Below are 20177 nucleotides of genomic sequence, written 5' to 3'. Positions count from 1 at the left end.
ATAGGAAAAGGGATTTTAAGACCCTCTTGGGCCGCATTTCCAGTAAGGCAGATACAGCCCCACTCGTAGTGGCTGGGGACTTCAACGCTCCCAACAAAGAATGGGGCTATGGTCATCAGAGCGTCAAGGGTACTAATTTAGCAACCACTACAAGTGAATTAAAATTTGCTCTTATTACAGATGCTAACTTCCCCACGAGAACTGGTACCTCCACTACCAGAGATACAACCCCCGATCTTACATTCCTTCGGGGAATTGAAGGCTCATGGGACAATCTGCAGGAGAATTTAGGAAGTGATCACTACATAATTGAAGTCATCTTACAGACGCAACCACCACCAATAAGGAAATATGAATACGTGGACTGGGATCTCTTCCGTAAGCTGCGTAAGGAAACCAGCATAGATGACGAATCTTATGAGGAGCTTTTAGATCAGCTGAAGGCAACGGTTAAGAAAGCTACTAAAGTAGTCTCAACAGAAATCGAAGTCCCAAAAATGGACTCCAAGCTAGCTCACATGCTGGAAGCGAAAAATGCCCTTCTAACCAGATGGAAGAGTCACAGACTCAATAGAAGACTTAGAGCCAAGGTCGCCCAAGTTAATCGTGATATCGAAACATACGCGGCTCAACTTTCACGTCAACAATGGGACGAAACTTGCTTAGAAACAGACGGCAGATTGCGCAGAGGAGGCAAATGGAACCTATTGAAGAGCCTACTTAATGACAAGCTCTCCAGAGGTACTACAAACCTCGCCATAAACAGGCTCGTCAATAAACAGATAACTATAGGGCGGACAGCAACAGAGGTCGCAAACGACCTCGCACACATGTACCTGCCACTTAAAAATGATTATGAAAACGAAGAAGAAATAAGCGAACCTTACTCCGGAATATCGCAACCGGACTTGGACAGTGACTTCACTGCAGCTGAGATAAGGCATGTACTTCTTAATTTAAATGGGAGATCTGCCCCGGGTCCGGATGGCATCACAAATAAACTTTTGCGAAACCTGGACGGTGATGCCATAGACATAATCACGGTCAAAATTAATAGTCACTGGAGATCCGGCACTGTCCCGCCGGAATGGAGGGAGGCCAAGGTGACGTTTATACCGAAACCCGGCAAACCACTAACAATGGAGAACCTCAGGCCCATGTCACTTACATCCTGTATTGGCAAAGTAGCCGAACATGCTATTCATAATAGGATAATAGAACACATAGAAAACCAGGAGCTTTTCAGACACAATCTCATAGGCTTTCGGAAGGCATTATCCACACAGGACGCCATGCTAATGATCAAACGGGCTATTATTGACGACCCTAGCAGGGACGTAAAGGGCCTCCTGGGTCTGGATCTTAACAAAGCATTTGATACGGTTGCACATAAACATATCCTACATGAAATCCCAACCTTGAACCTGGGAAGCAATTTTTACAATTATGTGAGGTCCTTTCTAGCTAATCGGACAGCTCGGGTCAAACTCGGGATAGTCACAGGCGGTCCATACAATTTAGGCAACAACGGCACACCACAAGGTTCAGTATTGTCCCCACTCCTCTTTAACATTGCCATGCACAGGCTCTCGGAGGAATTGTCCAAAATCCCGAGCTTGGGGCACGTCATATATGCTGACGATATCACAGTGTGGGTCCCAAGGGGGTCACTCGCAGCACTAGAGCAGACACTACAGGCAGCGGTAGACACCACAGAATCCTTCCTTAAGGGCACCGGACTCAGGCTATCACCTAGTAAATCTGAGCTGCTGCTCTTCAGACAGGGGAGACAAGGTGTTAGAAACCTTGTGCCTTTAGAAACTCTGCCAATAAAAATCACAGACAACACAGGACGGGTCATACCCAGAGTAGAGCAAATAAAAATTCTGGGTCTTCTCATTGACGCAAGGAGCTGTAACGCTACGGCCCTAAACCGTCTCACAGGTCAGGCCAACAGTACTTTAAAGCTCCTGGGCAGGGTCTCAAACCGAAATGCAGGCCTCAAGGAGGACAATCTCATCAGAGCATATCATGCATTTTTCATCAGTCATGTGACGTACATTGCATCATACCTGAACTGGGGGAAGGGAGGGAAGGCTAAGCTAAACGCACTTATACGCTCCGGACTCAAAAGGGCTCTGGGACTCCCGCACGGAACGAGTACCGAACTCCTCAACAAGTTAGGACTTCATAACACTATAGATGAGCTCATTGAGGCACATTCGATGTCACAAATTGCAAGACTCTCCAACACTAAGCCAGGGTGTAAAATTCTAGATGAAGTCGGAATACTGCCTCGAGGAGGAGACGTCTCTAAGTTCAAGATACCCAAGGAGGTGGAGACACAATTAGTTGTAGACCCCATACCTAGAAATATTCATCCTGTGTACAACAAGGGCAGAAGGGACGCCAGGGCCAAATGCATTCTGGGTAAACTGCACCAACAACACAGCTCAGCTCTTTTTGTCGATGCAACTAGTTATGGATCGGGCAACCGCTACGCTATTGCCGTGGTGGATGAGAGCGGTAAATTAATAAACGCGGCGTCACTAAGAACGACCTCCATTCATGCCGCCGAAGAAGCAAGCATAGCACTTGCAATTACACTGAGGAGAGGCTCCACGATTTTCTCTGATTCCCGTACAGCTATTAGGAATTACTCAGCCGGCTTCATCTCAGTGAAAGCACACAAGTTACTTATACACAGTATTAATACTCATAGTTACGACCAACTGGATAGCTCACACCTAGTCTGGTTTCCGGCTCATCAGGGCCACTCGGTCAGCCCCAGTGGCTGCAATCCTAACGAGCAAGCTCACTCTGCTGTGCGAGATCTCACATGCCGCGCATCAGATCAGGAACTGCTCCAGGATGACTGCGGCTCCTACAAAGACCCACTTACTACTTTTCACGAGATCACCTCACACTATAGGGAAGGCAGGAGGTTTTTTCCTCCCCCCCATCAGAAGCTCAACCGAGCTCAGGCAGTCACATTAAGAATGATTCAAACTAAATCTTATCCCACACCTTTTGTGCTTAACAATATTGACCGGGATTTTCCCGCGGAATGTAAAAGTTGTGGACACACTCCGTGTCTATTTGATCATATGTTCTGGCTGTGCCCCAACCAAAGGGCTTCGGATCTCAACAGTGAGGAGGACTGGAGCCGGCGCATATCCAGCGAAGTCCTCCAAGATCAACTCCTGGCCGTCCGGAGAGCTCACGACATCGGGAAAGCCTTTGGCCTACCGGTGCCTACGTGGGCGGAGCCACCGACTTAGCCTGGGGGCTTGTGCCCTCAGACCCTAGTTTCTCTGGACTAAAATAAAGTTCTTGCCATGCCATGCCATGCCGTGACATTCATGGAAATGGTGCGAAAAACCTCATATTTAGGTGCATGTTAAATGAACTTCGAATGGTTTAAAATTAATCCATAGTGTCTCCCCACGCGCCTCGTAATCAGCCTCGTGGTCGTGGCCCCTAATACCACAGAATTTAATTTTATTGATGGTAACTTGAGCGGCGTTCTCTGCTCCAGGGGGTGACGGTGGCCACATCTTCACTTGGGTGCCCGAGCGCTATTATGAAACACCGCAGGGCCTCTGCTTCGCCTGGCCACCGAAAGACTGCACCCGAGAAGAGGTGAGGAGGCCTGTCTTCTTCCGCCTGTCAAGTGCGCACGAGTTAGATTCAAGCTGTTGTTGCGACTAGAACTTTCGGTATATACTGTTCCTATACTATTAACCTGATCCCTCCAAGGTTCCATCTGTCAGCGGAAATTTACAGCAAATATTTTCCACTCACATAAGTGGAACGGGGTTCCACTTAAGTTTGCAAAATATGGTGCACGACTGTACATATATTTTTTTTATATTCACAGATAATAAATACCTGGAACTATGGTCCAGGGAAATAGTCACTAGTTACCGGAACACTGTTCGACCTGTTTGTACTACCTGTTATCTGCAACACTACTCCAACCAAGTATAAATAGAATAACGATTTAAAATCAAGTAGGGTGCCGACAGATGGAGTAGCACAGTGCGTCATAAAAGTTACAAACATCCTTGTTTGTTACTTTGTACCATAGAAAGGTATTAGTTATGCGGAATGATGCCCCGCAAAATGGGCCCAAATGGTCAATTCATCGAAGATACAACAAAGAAAATACGGGCGCTAAATACGGTTCACAATTTCCTTCTCTATGGTTTCACGTCGATGCCGCTTTACGAAGTTGTTGAGGAGCTTAGGAAAGCAGGGAGAAACAGCGAGGAGCTTGCGCGGCGAAAGCTTCCTGTCTGACGTTGCGTTTATTATACGCGAGAATTGCGTATTCTCTATATGTGATGCAGACGACTTAAAGGGGCCCCTAAACACTTTTCGAACTCATCACAGAATGGCCCTGCTGTTCAAGGACGTCGTCTCATGAATTTCACCCGGCAAAATTTTTGTTTTTAGAATCCTTTAACTATAAGTGGAGTTGTAAGCACCGATACCCACCTTTCTCTTTTCGTATCCGCTAACGCACTGGAAGCTACAAAATGGAGAAGCCAAGAGCGCGAAGCCCCGGCCAGAAGTCGAGTGTCGCGACGGCGAAAGCGCTCGTCGCGGCACCCCGTGGCGGCCGCGGTAGACTAAGCTACGTGGCACGCCACTGCAATCTCGCAGGCCCCGCTCAGCTGACGCAGTTACGCACAGTGCAAAGATGAAATAATTTTATTGCGATAGCAATCATACGGACCCTCCATGCGCATTTCTGCTGTCGGGGTCGCCGTCGCCGTGAGGTTCCGTATAAAGTCCAAGGGCGATAACACCGTCTCTGCGCGCCCTACGCTGTATGCGCCAGTCCAAGTGGGTCCAAGCAGAGTCCAAGTGGTAGGTCGTAGCTTTGTGCGTGCTGTGTGGTAAAAATTAGTCGTATTTACGCGCCGAAACCACGATCTCATTATGAGGCACGCCGTAGTGGGGGACTACCGGAAATTCGGACTATTTCGGGTTCTTTAACGTGCACTTAAAGCTAAGTACACGCGCGTTTTCGTATTTCGGCCCCATCAAAGTGCTGTGCGTTCTCGGCGCTCACTTTGCGTTGAAGCGACAGACAGCACGAATGTGATTTCGCTCGCTGCTCCTGTCGCGTTTCCTCACGCCAGCGTTTTGACAGAAAGCTTCCGCCGTCTTCGAGTGAGATGTGTTCATGCTTGCTTGTGCGCGCGTGACACCGTGCTTGTTGATTTAGTTAATATGCCTATGTTTACAAGTTTGTACAGCCGATAAAACTACTATCATTGCTTCGTATAGCTGTCCACTAATTTGTATCACAATCAATGTTTCGCTTTTCGGGCGAAACTGCGTCTTTCTTCTGTCGTTTTAAGATTGCAGAGATATATACTTTTTTTTACTTTATTTAATTCAAAATTAGCAATTCTTTATTAGTGAGAATGCTCTCGCGATCATTAAATCAGCCACTAGCGTTGGTGGGCCCAGCTGCTTTCGACGACGCCGCACGGCGGCACTGCGGAAGCGAAAGCAAGCGACTTTTTGTTGTTTCAGCTACGAGATTGAAAATTCCCTGCTGCCTGCAGTGCAGTATAATTTGACTCCCGTTTTCCCTGCAGCCTCTACGATGGATCGGCAACGCTTTCTTATACTCTTTTGAAAGCATGTTTCAGGACCCGTTTAAGAACGTAAATGTCAATAGTTGCTTAGACTGAACATTTCCCCGCGCTGTATATCGTATTCAGACCAACTTCCTGCGGCCATTGCGAACACTTCATCGAACGGCGTGATCACTGCACCGGACTGGGCGGAAAAGGCCAAGCAGGCCCAGGGCCTTACTTGAGCCCTAACCCTCAGCCACGTCCCTCTTTACCCTTCCCCCTTCTAATAAAGTTTATCACCACCACCACTGCACCGCTTTAGGTTACATTTTATTCGTGCGAATACTTTGTGATGCTTATAAAAGCATTTTGTTCAATGTATAGTTTGTTGTATTTCTTCGTTTTTGTTTATTGTATTACATTCAGCTTGGGTTCATTTCTTCTGCTTGAATATGTTGTCAGACTTGCGGGGTAATTGCCCTCCCCTTCCGCCCCACCAGCGATGGGGCTACTTGGCTGTATCTGTATCCAAATTGATGAATAAGCAAATTACATGTTTTTTTTTGTGCGTGTGTGTGTGCGTGTCACACAGGTGGACCGTAGTCCGAACTTCCTCGTGGAGTACGCACAATCACAGGTAAGTGCAGCTCACGGTAATTGCCACTAAAAGGCGTGGATCAATTACCACAAAATTTGTCCGCAAATAATAATAATAAAACTAAAGATCATATGCGCCCTTGCACGCTACGGAATGTTGCGCTTAAAGAAATTCCTGGTGTTTATGTTACTAATTGCTTTTTATTTGTTTATGCTGCCATAAAACTTCGTTACATACTTCATCGCGTTCCTCATATGTTCCACTGAGTGAATAGAACATGATTGCAAAAGATAATAAACTTATTAATTGGAACCCATTTACCATGAATGTCCTTCATCAGTTCGGTTCTTCTTTCTGTAGAACTTGGCACATTTATTCGTATATCACCCTTAATATCCTCTTTTAAACATAGGTTCCAGTAAGTGGTACATATCCGCAAAAGTGTTCCTCTTACTAAGTGGCACTTATGTGGAACAAAATTGGGAGTGTAGAAAGCCGCTGTTCGCTTCTATCTCAGGACAAGCCGGGCTCCCCTATAGACGTAAAAACGGGCCATTCATGGCGAGTGAGTCTGTAGGAGCAATTTAGGGTAATAAATACAGTCCACGCAGTAGAGTGACGCTACCTTCTGACGTAAAGGTACAGGTAGAACTATTTCTGTCCGCACACGCATCCCACCGCTCTCGCCTGATGCTAATTAGCGACGCGACGCTTAAGAAAGTAGACTGCGAAGGCGCTCAGGCTGTAGTGCACCGTCATGGCTGCGAATTCAGCGAGGGTTGCAATGTGGGCTTGTTGGTAATGCATCTTCAAGGGGAGTATGGTAGCGCGATTCAAAGACGGGACAAGAGAAGACACAAAGGGACACACACAGCGCAAAGGGACACACATAGCGCTGTGTGTGTCCCTTTGTGTTTTCTCTTGTCCCGTCTTTGAATCGCGCTACCATACTCCCCTTGAAGAATTCAGCGACATCCCTGTCAGAAACTAAGCGGTCGGAAGAAAGTCAACTAACGATGACCACTTGACAATTGGCACAACTGAAAGTTCAGTACTTCAGATATGCAATTTGCGTATAGCACATGCGCCGATCTCAGGAAATCTTGGAATGTGAATTTCATGCGCCTTGGAGACCAGTATAATTAAATTTAGGTCATCTAAGACAGCTCTCCGTTGCCTATACGCTGCGGCCCTCCACATTGCCGGGACTGCGCCGAACGCACGATTTAACCCGGTATCAACATAAAGCCCATGTGCAGAAGTGCACTTCGCCAGAATGCGCGAGGTCAACTGCATGGATTCAAATCCTCTCCCTGTGGAAAAGGTCGTTTTGCCGTGGCTACTGGTGCCACCAATTCAGAAAGTAATAGCTGCCTTTCTGCAGTTTATGAAGTCGAGAGACCTCACTGAATCACTGTAGTTTCGATGCGCACCTACGGAGAAAGCAACACCCTCAGTGCATATTTCTTTTTTTCGCGTTTCTTGCCATTCATTCCATAACTCCCTTTCCCCCGCTTAGGATAGCAATCCGGCCGTGTGTCGTGCTTATCTCCCTGTCTTCGCTTCTCTTTTCTTCATCTCTCTTTCTTGGTCAAGACCGTGTATACTTATTCTGCAGGTTTCTTGCGACCAATACATGGACTGGGCCTGAGCACCTGGCGGTAACATAGGTTTTTGGGACGCATGAGAAAGAGAGAGAGAGAGAGAGATAAGACAGGAAAAGCAGGGAGGTTAATCAGACGCACGTCCGGTTTGCTACCCTGCAAGGGGGGAAGGGGGTGTGGGGATCAAGATAGAGAGAGAGAACAGTTTCGCACGAATGCATGAATGCAGGCAAAAGTATACACCAACGACACAGTGGCGGTGATGGCCGGATGTGACATGTGCTTCAGCTACGCCGAAAAACAATTCGAGAGGCAAGAAGACGTCTTGGCGAAGGCGATTCCAATAGCCGGAAAGCAGAATCCACGAGTCCACGTGGTCTACTCGACGCCGGCGTGCTACGCACAGGTGAGTTAAACGTTTAGTTGTCTAGAGCTGTCATTGAGAGCCTGTCTCGAACAGGACACAACAGCACGCAAGAGATTGCGACTTTATATGTTGTCCAACGCCCACTAAAAATATAAAAGAATAGGAGGAATTCGACAATTCCTCGGGGATTTACCTCCTTCACTGCGGCAGCAGAAGACTGACGCGCCGTGGCACAGCGCTGATGATATTGCTGCAGCTTTTTTTTTTCTCTTTTTTCTACAAATCGCTCCCGTTGTCGTCTCGTAAAAGTAGTTCTGCGTTTTACACGTATTTCAAATGGCGGCATCGGAGATGGCCGAAAGCTAATTCTTCCTCTTAACTAATCAGGAGTGACTTTTCATTTGGTTACACCCCACACTAGCATAGGCGAAAACGGCAAATAACAGGAGGAAAGCATATGAAAGTGATCCCTCCATGGGGGAGCGCGAGGAAGGGAAGCTTTTTAGTGCGAAAGCCTGCAAGCGTTCTTTTAACCATACTATGCTGTATCGCAGCCTATGTGGTAAATCAAAATATCATTACAGTCATGGACAAAAAGATTTGAATGCTTTTCTACACTTTATTTGTGCACGATAGAAAAAAAGCTTTCTTGTTCTTCGCCCACTTAGAACCAAAAAAAAAAAAAGAAGGAATAGCAGTTTCGCGCGAAAGCCGAAGCATGGTTACCGACAGCAAAGTAACAGACTACTACCCGAATCAAGGTTCGTCGCTGTATAGGCTATGCAAATAGCGGTAAGCATTCGCTCACTGAATAAACAAGCGCAGGGTCCCGCGCACATCCTCAAACATGAACACGCGCAACTCGACGCCCGCCAGCACTCCCTGTCGCAACGCTATAGCGTGACAGGGAGCGCCGGCAGCTGGCAGCGTGCTTGTTTGTCCAACGTTTGAACTTTCGCGCTGCCGCTCGCCTCACCATTTATGCAGTGCCGCGTCCTGTCAACTCAAATCATGCAAACTCTAACACTAGGCGCGCGGGAGAGACATCGCGCATCAAGCCACCAGGCGTATGGGCTCGTCTTGTGAATGCTTGCACTGCGCCCTGCTCCCTTGAGCACGTGACCTCCAATCCGACATACGGGGCACGGGCCGCGTATGCGTTCGGCCCCGTGGGCAGCACGTGACAGCGACTGCCCACTTAGAAGAGTCCGCTCTGCTGTTATAAGCTGTGACGCGTCCGCGGAGCTGCGCGGGCTCGATCACGTGTTCTCCAACGTTGGGGGCGCGCTGCAAGGCGGCGTGCATCAAGCCACCATCCTTCTCGGCTCGGTCGCGCGCATGCTTGCCCTGGCTCCTAAGCTTAGACTTTTCTTTTTTTCCACGCTAGTCCATGCACTTGGGCTTTTTTTCCGGAACAGCACGGCGGACATCGACGGCGAAAAGCTGCCTGGGTGTAAGCTAAGGTGCCAAGGCACCACGAAGAATGTGGCAAGGCTTGGTAGGTACTGAGAATGATGTCCACTTCAACGGGCACGTTTACGACTGAAGCGAGTATGCCTTACTGTGCCCTCATCCTTACATGAATTAGCCAAGCTGCATTTTTAAGAGACTATATATATATTACTATATCTGCATGCTATAACAGTGAAAAGCTCTAAGACAACGACAAACCCAGGAACATATGTTGGCAGTATCCTTTTATATTTAAATGCTGGGGATTTTCCATGGAACGTCGAGTACACTTTTTTATTAGCTTTCCATTCGTAATAACAAGAAAGGAAAATGAAACTACACGTAAAGTGCAGCGCAGGTGTTTTGTGGAGGCTGTTATGTCCGGCTCCAGTGGATGGCAAGCTGTCCTTATTAAGAGTGTAAAGTTTAATTATCCCGAATGTAACCCTATGCCAAATTTATTTTTTCCGATGCAATGTAAAAAAAAAATTGCTAGTTTCTCTCCGCTTATTCGTCATTTCGTTGTCTTATGCCTTCGCGTAACAATATGATCAAAACTAGCTATAAATACTTTCGATTTCCTTAATCCTATCTTTGCAGGTGACGCACGAACACTTCCAATCTCAACACATTCCTTAAAACTAATAAGAGTACATTCATTATCTCGTAGACATCTTTGTGCAATATGTGTGTGCTTATTCGACGATGCTTAGAATTTTGGGTTAGTGCTATCGAAGGTATTGGACTGGGCTTCTCCCAACGAAAGTGACGAACTCTGACGAACGAAAGCCGTCGAACGATACCAAATGACTGGAATAAATCGCTGCCGTTAGCAAGAGCGCCATGTATTGCTTTGTAATTGCAGTTGCGATAACCTATACCAAACGTTTTTTTTTTCCTACAGGCACTTCATGAGGCTTCTCGGACCTGGCCTCGCTTCTCGGACGATTTGCTGCCGTACTCAGATTCGCCGGGCCGTACGTGGACGGGATTTTATACCACGCGGCCAAACCTTAAGATGTTCATACGATACGCAAATGGATTCCTCCAAGTAAGCATGAGCTTTTTATTCACTATAATGCTCTAGAGGCTCCTAATAATTATATACAACAAAAGCTTTATTTCAGCGCATCCTTTGCACCGTCAGAATCATAAAAAGGCGCACACTCGCAGAATAAATAGAGAATTTTTAAATCTTCGGTGAGTTTCGTCAAGTTCAGAGAATGAGGAGTCTATGCTAGTACTCTCTATAAAGACGTTAAATATGAGAAATTGTCATCTACCAGACTGTAGCACGAAACTAAAAGGAAAATGCGTACAAGTTGATGAGGAAAGACAGCTCCACAGTTGAGAAAAATATTGTTGTCCTCAGGGGATTGAATCCGCGACCAGACCAACGCCTTTCCGGTGCCGCTGCTCTGCCATCATAGCTAAGCGGGAAGCTAGGAGATGGCAGCGCGTTAATTAACCCACGTTTCATAATCATTTGCCTACCTGCTACTTCGGGTCTCTATAACATGTGGGTGGTAAAAGCAATCCTGGGCTAACCGCCTAGTGGTCACACCTTCCTGACTTTTAGAATATTTCAAACGCTTTTTTCAAATCATCCCGTATAGGAAGCAAGCAAGGTGCCCAGAGCACGCCGTACTTAATGAGATCTATTTATTGTCAAATTTCGATCTAGCACTGCAGCCTCAAGCGCCTCGACTTGCTTGCGGGAACCGTGGTAGCTCTTACCACAAAGCGGGAGGAGCGAGTTACGCGAACAAACCGCTATAACATAAATTAGCTATTGAAACTGGAAATAACTGCGCGCAAAAATGACGCATTCAATGCTTCTCGACAAACTTGTCCCCTCTTCCTGGAATCGTCACTGTCCACATCCCAATTAGCCTTGACCTCGGATGGGCGCTCGCCTCACGCGCCCTTGTCTGCGGCGATGACCAACAGCCCCCGCACCAGGACCCTTCTCGGCCTTGGCTATGACTTTGACTTTATTGAAATTTAGACAATATGCAGTTGTCCAGGTGAAAAGGGCTAAAGGTGACACACGTGGACACCTGACTAGGCCCTAGACACTCTGCATTCACGCAGGCACAGTTTCGACATGGTGAGTCACGAAGTACAAACAAATTCTTACAGGAAGACTACAACAATTCACATACAGCAATGTACGTACACCGTAATTCAAATCAATCTAATTAAAAACTTATAGTAACTACAAGCTTGGCAAAGGCTCACGAAGCCTTTGCCAAACTTGCTGAGAGATGCGCATACAATCATATTGTATGAATGCCATGAACGTAGCACCGTCGTTGTTGTGGGTGCTGCTGATTTGCACTGTCGATCAGACATCAATGCCCCTCAGCAGGGGCGTAGCCAGGGGGGGGGCTTATGGGGCTTGAGCCCCCCCCGAAATTTTTTCGTGCTGTCATGCGCCTCCGACCAAAACAACTCCCGGCGCCGGAAATCATGCTCGATTTTGTCTAGAATGTCCTGAATTCACGCTCGAAAAGACATTTTAGCGCGAACATTGCGAAATCGGGCTGGATTTCGCGGAAACGCCCATGCATCGGGAGTCACATATCGTAACGCAAGGAGCCCCACCGAGCACAAAATTTCAAGGGCGTTTTGATGGCGAGCGGGCTCGTCTCGGCATCTCGTGGAGGCCGCGGAATCTACAGAGCGCTTGGATTTCAATTCTGAAACTTTGTGGGTATAAAGTTCTCATAACATTTTGATGCGAAATGTGCATTGACATTTCCAAAGTCGTGCTTTAGATTTTCGATTCCGGAACTTTGTGGGTTTAATGCTGTTGTAAACATTAGACGCCAAAGGTGCATCGACCTTTCTAAAGTCGTACATCGGGCCATACAACGAGACAAGCCAAATCAACATACTATCAGACAAGTTGACAAAGCACGCAGCGAGGTCCGATGAGACAAAGCGTTGTGGTGGTTCATTTGTGCCATCAGGTCACAGAAAAGAATATGAATTTTTTTTCACCTGCGCCAAAGCATCCATTGTAACCAAAGCCACCATTGTAACTAAGTTCTTATTTATTTTTATACGTAGACTTTTATTCGCGAGGATACATTAAGCCTCTTATCTTTGTTTTTTTTTTGTTCTCGCAACCCGCGGGCTGCCGATCCAGCCAGAGCGCATGCGTTTTTCTCGTGCTGCATCGACAACCGCGCGGCGCACTTGGATGCGCGTTCGTTTTTCTCTGGCCGACTGCATTTTCACCTGGCAGAGTTTTGGACGCTTTCTGGCTAGCAGACGAGAAAAAGAAACAATGCATAGTCGCTCGCCGCCAGCACTGCGGGGACTCGACGGATTGCAACGCGTTCGCTTGTGTGCGCAAGGGAGAAAAGCGGGGAGGAAGCGCGCCGCCTTCTGTCGCACGCGATACATTTTGGGAGTGGAGGGAGGGAGGGGGGGTGCTGTGATCTGTGAATCTGTGGTTGCGCAACCTGTTTATTTGCCTTGTTTGACGCATTATATATAGTGACTTTTTCTTAGGTAAGTAGATTTATTGGAGACTTATACGTATATTTAAACATCTTGTTGCGAGGTTTTCTGTATATGCGCAGTGAACTTTGTTTCCAGTGCCAATTTTTGCCCTGTATCACGCTGTATCTTCACATTTGTATATTCCATTGTATCTTCGCATTTCTAATGTACGAAGGCGAGTCAAATGAAAGTGAGACAACCCGCCCCGCGCAATAATGGTTCGGTTCATTATTTTCGAGGCATGCGCGCAGCACATACGCATTTCATTTACAAGTGACATGCAGAGGTTAGGTTAAATGTTCTGTAATGTTCTCATACACTGGGTTGAACAGGGTTACGTGACATAATGGACACTCCAAAAGTTGAACAGCTTGGTGTCGTGAGGTTTTTGACAAATGAAGATGTTTCCCAAAAAGAAATTATTCGCCATATGGCTGCCGTATGCGTTGAACATTGCGTTTCATTGGCCACTGTGAAGCATTGTAGCAAACTGTTCAAAGAAGGACATGAAAGTTACAAAGACGATACATGGCCGGGCCAAAGCCACCGTGCAATCATCCCCAACACAATTGAAAAGGCCATGGTTGCTCAGTGGCTATGGTGTTGGGCTGCTGAGCACGAGGTCGCGGGATCGAATCGCGGTCACGGCGGCTGCATTTCGATGGAGGCGAAATGCGAAAACACCCGTGTACTTAGATTTAAGTGCACGTCAAAGAACCCAAGATGAGGGTGACGACATTTTGTCTGCAATTGTGACCGGGGATGACTCATGGTGCCGCTACTACTAGCCTGAAACACTACGGCAAAGCTTACAGTGGAAGCATTTGAATTCACCACTCCCAAGGAAAACAAAGGCCGTCATTTCTGCCGGAAAAGTGTTGACTTCTTTTTAGATCGTTAGGGGCCATTATGATCGAATTTTCTAAACCTGGAGAGACTCTAAATCGTTTCAGATATTGTGAAAGGTCGGATCGGCTGTGTGTCGCAATTAAGAACAAACGACGCGGAAAATTTAGCATTGGGAAGATGTTGCTTCACAACATTGCCCGTTCCTACGTCGCTGATGTGGTTAATACGAAACTGGCTAAGTTCAAGTGGGAAACGTTGCAACATTCCTCATGCAGCCCAGACCTGTTGCCTTGCGTCTTCCAGATTTGGTAAAATTTGAAAAAAAAACTGCTCAAAGGAACCAGATTCGTGTCGGAAGATGACGTGTAGTGATTTACAGATTTTTGAGGCAGCAACCCAAGGAGTTTTATGAGACGGGAATTACGCGACTCGTTAGTAGGACAAGTGTCTAAATACTCATGGTGACTACTTTTAAATAAAGTACCCCGTTTATCATATAATCGCATTGGCTCACTTTCATTTGATTCGTATATTTTGCAGAACTCCTGCTTTTTTACATGTGCTCTCTGTTGCGACTATAATTTCGGAGCAATTGCTCGCAATACACGAACGGTGACAGCTGCTCCTGCGCAATACATTCTAACAAAGGACAGCGTCATTGAGATTTTTCCCTGGTCGTTGCATATGTACGAAAATGTAAACAAGGTTGTTGAATGACAGATATATATATATATATATATATATATATATATCCCTCGGCTAATTCTATAAGGAGGAGGCCGAGCTGCAACGTGAGCCCCCCACGAACGAAATTTCTGGCTACGCCACTGCCCCTCAGCGATCTTCACAAGCCTAATCCCAGCCAAGTAGACACAAAAAAAAAAGACATTCGTTGCTGCTAGAACTCCTCGCGCTTTTGTTTGCTGCAGTGTAAACGGTGTCTCAACTGGGACCGCTATCCTTTCGATGTTCTCGTAATTCCGTTAAAAGTAATGCGTACAATTTTATATAAAACTCTCTGTTAATGAGCCTGTACGAAAGAGCCTGAAAGCTCTCTGAGACGTTGCAGGTTCCGAACTATGAATTCAGCTGCTAGAACAGTTACCCATATATATTTAAAAAAGAAAAAAAGAGGGAGAGAGACGCGTCAGCCTTTGCACTTTATATTCCGTCTAACACTGAATTTTGTTCCACAGGCCTGCAAGCAGCTGTCTCTCTATGGTCGACAGGATGCCTCCGAGAGAGCAAGGAAGTTGGGTAAGCAGATGCCTTTTTGACTCACTCTGTCACCTTAAGCGCCACTAAAACGTATCTACTGCCAGCGTGCGCGCGTGCATAAATGACACTTGAACATTGTTATGAACAGTAAAACCCTAATGGAATGCGCAGATACATATTTATGGCAGCACTAGCCATAATGCGAACATCTCAGGCTTACCGTGGACGGCATCTATAAAACATACCTGAAGGAAAATACAGCTGTACTTTCTTTAGGAATGCAGAGAAAGCTACAGAGCCCAAGTAACCGCGATCCTGAAAGCATTGCCAAGGTCTCATTTGCGTTAGCTTAAGCTGGGGTACATAGAACAGACATGTTAATACAGAGACACTAATGGGAAAAAATTGGTGGAGCTGTACTAGAAAATTGCCCTTCTAGAATATGAAGATAGCCACTCTTACTACGAGAAGACACTTCACAAGCCAGAGAAAGAAAAGCAAGAGGTCTGGTGGCGACATCACCTTGAAGTTCCAGCACTCGCGCACCGTAGTGTCTTAGATTTTGACAGCGTCTGCTCAAGTTTAGCTTATCATCATTAAGATAAACGAAATTGTTCTTTAGTGACCCCCAGAGACTTAGTGTGGCTGCAAAAACTTTTATGAAACCGCATCGCTCTAAACACGAGACAAGGCTCTGAATTCCGTGGCGTAGAACTGACGTATCTGCGCTGCGGTTCGGGAACGAAATTTAAAAAAAAAATACATAACTTTGATCTTAAGTTTCTCTTATAGTAACCAACTTATTACCGTGAAATTAACGAAAATAGATCTATGAAAGATGTTATCAAAAGTGTTTCTTTTTTAGTGTACCTTTAAGTGCAGCGCTTACGTTAACAAAACGCATAAAACGCACCATCTTGTGTTAAACTTAACTTATCCTTTCGTTTTCGTCTTTTTTATTTTTGGCAAGTTCGAAACTGTCGCACGTGGAAGGTATATTGATTCAGTGTCTCCCCCCAAAAAAAATCTAAAGTACCGTCAAACTCTGCCGGGCTACTTGGTGCAGTTAACATATGTTCAGAAGCCCTCTATATAGCTTTAGCTTCATTGTGAACAGAAAGCTGTACGCGAGATTAGAGAACTTTCAATATGAATATTGAAGACAGAGAATCAGACCTAGATGAGCGCGCCAGATCCGTCATGATTAACATCTCAGTGACGTCATCATTATGTTGCGCCGATAAGCCACATAAGCCCTGTTTGCTGCGTGCGTCCGCAGCAAGCAGGCGTCACAGCCAATCAGCACTTCAGCAGCACACGAAATGTACATGTCAACTAAGTGCACTCTTACAGAATACCTCCCCTGGTGTCTTCGCCGGTTCCTGTCATCTTGCCTGAAGTCATACTACGTTGGTCCGATACAAGAAGTGCGGAGTCGCTGGTGACCAACAATTCTGTTTGGGATTTTTTTTTTCATTTTTGCGAAAGCAAATAATTTGGGTGCAGTACGTACAGAAGAATATGGATATCAATGACGTGGCAAGTCAAGTGAAAAAATTATGTACAATTGCGCAAGTAAACAAAGAAAATTAGGGAAGAAGACGCAAATGTGTGCACCAACGTCTCCAAGGCAACAGCCGTCATTCAGTGAGTGTGAGCTAGATGGCATCAAAGTGCCAAGCCGCTGCAAGCACAGGGGCTTTAGCAAGGCGCGTATAGGTGATATTCAAAATGCATAGTCATCTGGCAACACTGCCCGCGTGCGCCATCTTGCTGGCAGCGTAGTTGCGAGGCCATGGAGGAAGGAAACTGAGGAGAGGCCCTACCCCCTCCGCGCGCTAGGAGAAAAGTGTGGAGGAAATGACGTAGTAGGTTCTCCTTTGTTTTGCTGTATTTTTTTTATTTCTTTGCTGTAGTGGCCCCGCCTCTCGGGCCACAATGGCGGCTTTGTTATTGTTCTGTGCGCTCACACGTGTTGCTCCGTAGGTTTCGTACCGTGGCAAAGGCGCCGTGCGGGCAGGTTTGCGTTTGCCTCCGTAATTTGTTTCGCTTCGTTATCTGGACCGTGCTCTACCGGATGTTGCTGTGGCCAGGTGGGACAGAAGGAACTAAAGTTCGTGAAATGAACGTGCATGCAACGCTGTACGCAATGTACCGCGCCACGGCAATGGCTACGGACGAAGGAATACCCGCGGGAAATGTTGCCTTCTTTCGCGGAATCATGCTAGCGTGCTAACGATTGCTTAGTATTCCTGCGGAGCGCGCGGGTCCGGGCAGCACGGTTGCGCGCAGCGCGGCGTGGTTTCGCGAGAAATGTAAACAAGAGAGGAAAGCTGGCCCAATAGGCGGAGCAACGCCATGAGCAACGCCAACTTCCGGCTTCACTTTGGCTTCACAAAGAGTGACGTCAGAGCCTCTCCTTAGTTTCCTTCCTCCGTGTGCGAGGCGGTCGTATGTTGCCAGGCTCGACCATAGTCGTCGTACGGATATTCAGGACTCTATAACGCAACAGTAATCTTGCGGAAGCCAAGGCCATTGTATTCGATCCATCTCCGTTGCTCAAGGTATGTTCAAGCCTTCGGTCTGTGAGCAGCATCAATCATTACGTTGGTAGCAGGTTTGAGGGCACCACTGCCGCTGCGCGCAAGTGCCCTAGACGCGCAATATTTCTCTTATTTCCTTTTTTTTTTCACTTCTCCCACAGTTTCTTAGCAGCCAGAAAAAAACTAAAAACACAACATCTATCACCATGGAAAGAAATTATTTGTGTATTTGTCAACAGGGCGCGGCTCTACAACATCTCCAATTATTGAAGTTATTGCAATTAAATTAGATTGTGAGACTTTACCTGCCTAAACCACGATACCTATATGAGGCACACCGGAGGAAGGGGGGGGGGGAGGGGGGGGACACCGGATTAATTTTGGACACTTGTGGTTCCTTAACGTGCACTCAATGCACGGTACACGGACGTTCGTGCATCCCCCCCCCCCCCCCCCATCGATATGCGACTGCCGCGGTTGGAATTAGCAGGTCAACGCCAAAGCTCACTACTGTGCCACGGCGGGTGACCTCATGTTTAAAGCAATACTTTAAAAATTGGCTGGTTAATTGTTGCGCATTAATTACCTTAGTTCATAACAAAATATTCTGAGTCGCTTAAAAAAACCGCGAACAATACTAAGTTCTCCTAATACAGACGTGATTTTATTTTTATTCTTTTTAAGCTTGGCGTAAGTTAGCTGAAACACCCTGTATACTTCCTTTCATACTTGGCAGGCAACGCCGCGAAATCTACGTAAGTATTGGGATTATTGGTGGTACTCAGCGTAGTTTTATGTCGGGCTTCTTAACAAACAATGCGGCTCTCACAAAGTTCTCATACCTATTTCGTTTTGCAAGTTAGTGTTAATGTCTTCTCACTGCAGCTACTATTGCTAATGCATGACGTCAGTACAAGCATTTACTTGTACTGACGTCATGTCATCTTGTTTGCTATCATAAATGTCAAGACAAGAACTATGAAGTATAAAATTCGTAACGCCATTTTTTTATTACCTTTGCTAATACTATACGCACTGTCAGCAGTGTTGAGTGTTTTGCCAGGCCGCTTTACGAACAGCATTTGAGTGTGCTGCTTGGGTACCCTATATATAGATAGGGTACATATACATAGGTACCCTATCTGCATTCATCGTACATCGCCGAAAGCTGCACCTTTAATGTTTACTGTGTTTCGTATTCTTTCGTTATTTCTTTCTTTCTTTTTTATTACGTTCAATGTACAAACTTTCCAACCTGCTCTAATGACTATGTAGGTTGGGCAGTGCATCCAGACGTGCAGCGTTTTTCTTTTTTCTTTAATGTAAACCTTAATAACACGTCAGTATTGCACACGCGCGTGCGCAGGTGAAGCGGTGGCCACGGTGCAACACCACGACGGAGTCACGTGAGTCTCGGCCAAGCTTGCTGTTGCGATTTTTTCCATAGTTTGGAACAAAAGTCAATGGGCCACGGACTCGATGAATTCTATGGACTCCAGTGGAGACTGCATATCTTAACATTGACATCCGTCGTACGGTGGACACGCGTGGAATTAAAAAACGCCTTTCCTAATGTAACGTTTTCTCTGCCTACAGCGCGATGCGCAAATTCGCGGCAACTTTCGACGGCTCCTTGTATCACAAGCAGTGAACCGATGCGGCCAAGTTTCACGTGACTGTTTTCACTTCGTTCTTAGCTTACGACTGCTTCGTACACCGTCTCAAGATGGAACCGGCGAGAATAACTTTTCATACAGGGAATGGGAACAAACTAGACTGGCACCGGGATGAGCGGTATACTCTAAGACTTCTTTTTTTTTTACTTCGAGTAAAGCTTTTTCACAGTTATAAAAGCTTTATTGCTCGATTGTATACGTCACCTTAACTAACAACAACGCCTCCTGTCACTCTGATGCCTTTTCTTTACAGGGGAACGTGCTCGAAAACAGCGGCCAGTGACTACACCAACAGGATGCTCAAGGGCATGGATCAATGCGAGGCAAGCCAATGACCTTTTCGCACTGTACGCCAAATCATCATAGCACACTTAACCTCTCACTAGCTCCTGCATGAAGTGCAAGCACCCCACGTGGTGTACCGGTGCGGGTTCCCTGGCTCTCGGACGTATTTCCACAGCGTGATAACTCTTGACCAATAAATCATATTTTTTGTTGCCCGGTCATAGATTATGCTCGCACCTTGACATGCGCAACAACTTGGTATACAAATCTGCCGTGCTATCTGATCGCAAAAGCTTTACAGCAAAGCCTTGCATGGGGAACCTCAGTGCGTCATAGTCGATTTTGTCGATTTCCCGCGCGGTCAAATCATTTAGGTTTTACATATACTCAAAGTTTTATTGTATCTCTGTTTAGTGTATCTCTTTATTGGTCTCTCATTGAAATGAGTTTGCTCTTCCTTCAATTGCCTTTGATC

General features: G+C 46.3%; 1 protein-coding gene across 1 annotated transcript; it reads left to right on the top strand.

Moving 5' to 3' along the window:
- Positions 1–3527: 3527 nt before the first annotated feature.
- Positions 3528–19887, top strand: LOC126528046 (lysosomal alpha-mannosidase-like). The gene is made up of 7 exons (XM_050175903.3): positions 3528–3642; positions 6190–6234; positions 8029–8205; positions 10523–10669; positions 15177–15237; positions 19108–19147; positions 19671–19887. Exons 3-7 carry the CDS (start codon positions 8062–8064, stop codon positions 19750–19752), a joined length of 474 nt encoding a protein of 157 aa, XP_050031860.2. The 5' UTR covers positions 3528–3642; positions 6190–6234; positions 8029–8061; the 3' UTR covers positions 19753–19887.
- Positions 19888–20177: the final 290 nt, after the last annotated feature.

This window comes from Dermacentor andersoni, chromosome 9, assembly GCF_023375885.2.
Source record: "Dermacentor andersoni chromosome 9, qqDerAnde1_hic_scaffold, whole genome shotgun sequence".
Lineage (NCBI taxonomy): Eukaryota > Metazoa > Arthropoda > Arachnida > Ixodida > Ixodidae > Dermacentor > Dermacentor andersoni.
Note: the sequence above shows the minus strand (reverse complement) of the source record. Positions and strands in the feature narration are given on the sequence as shown.

Bases quoted from the DNA above. Each gene is read 5' to 3' on its own strand.
- LOC126528046 (XM_050175903.3), top strand. From the start codon at position 8,062: ATGGCCGGATGTGACATGTGCTTCAGCTACGCCGAAAAACAATTCGAG. The intron at 8,206-10,522 runs GTGAGTTAAACG...TTTTTCCTACAG, and splicing joins CGCCGGCGTGCTACGCACAG to GCACTTCATGAGGCTTCTCG. The intron at 15,238-19,107 runs GTAAGCAGATGC...GCGCGTGCGCAG, and splicing joins CGAGAGAGCAAGGAAGTTGG to GTGAAGCGGTGGCCACGGTG.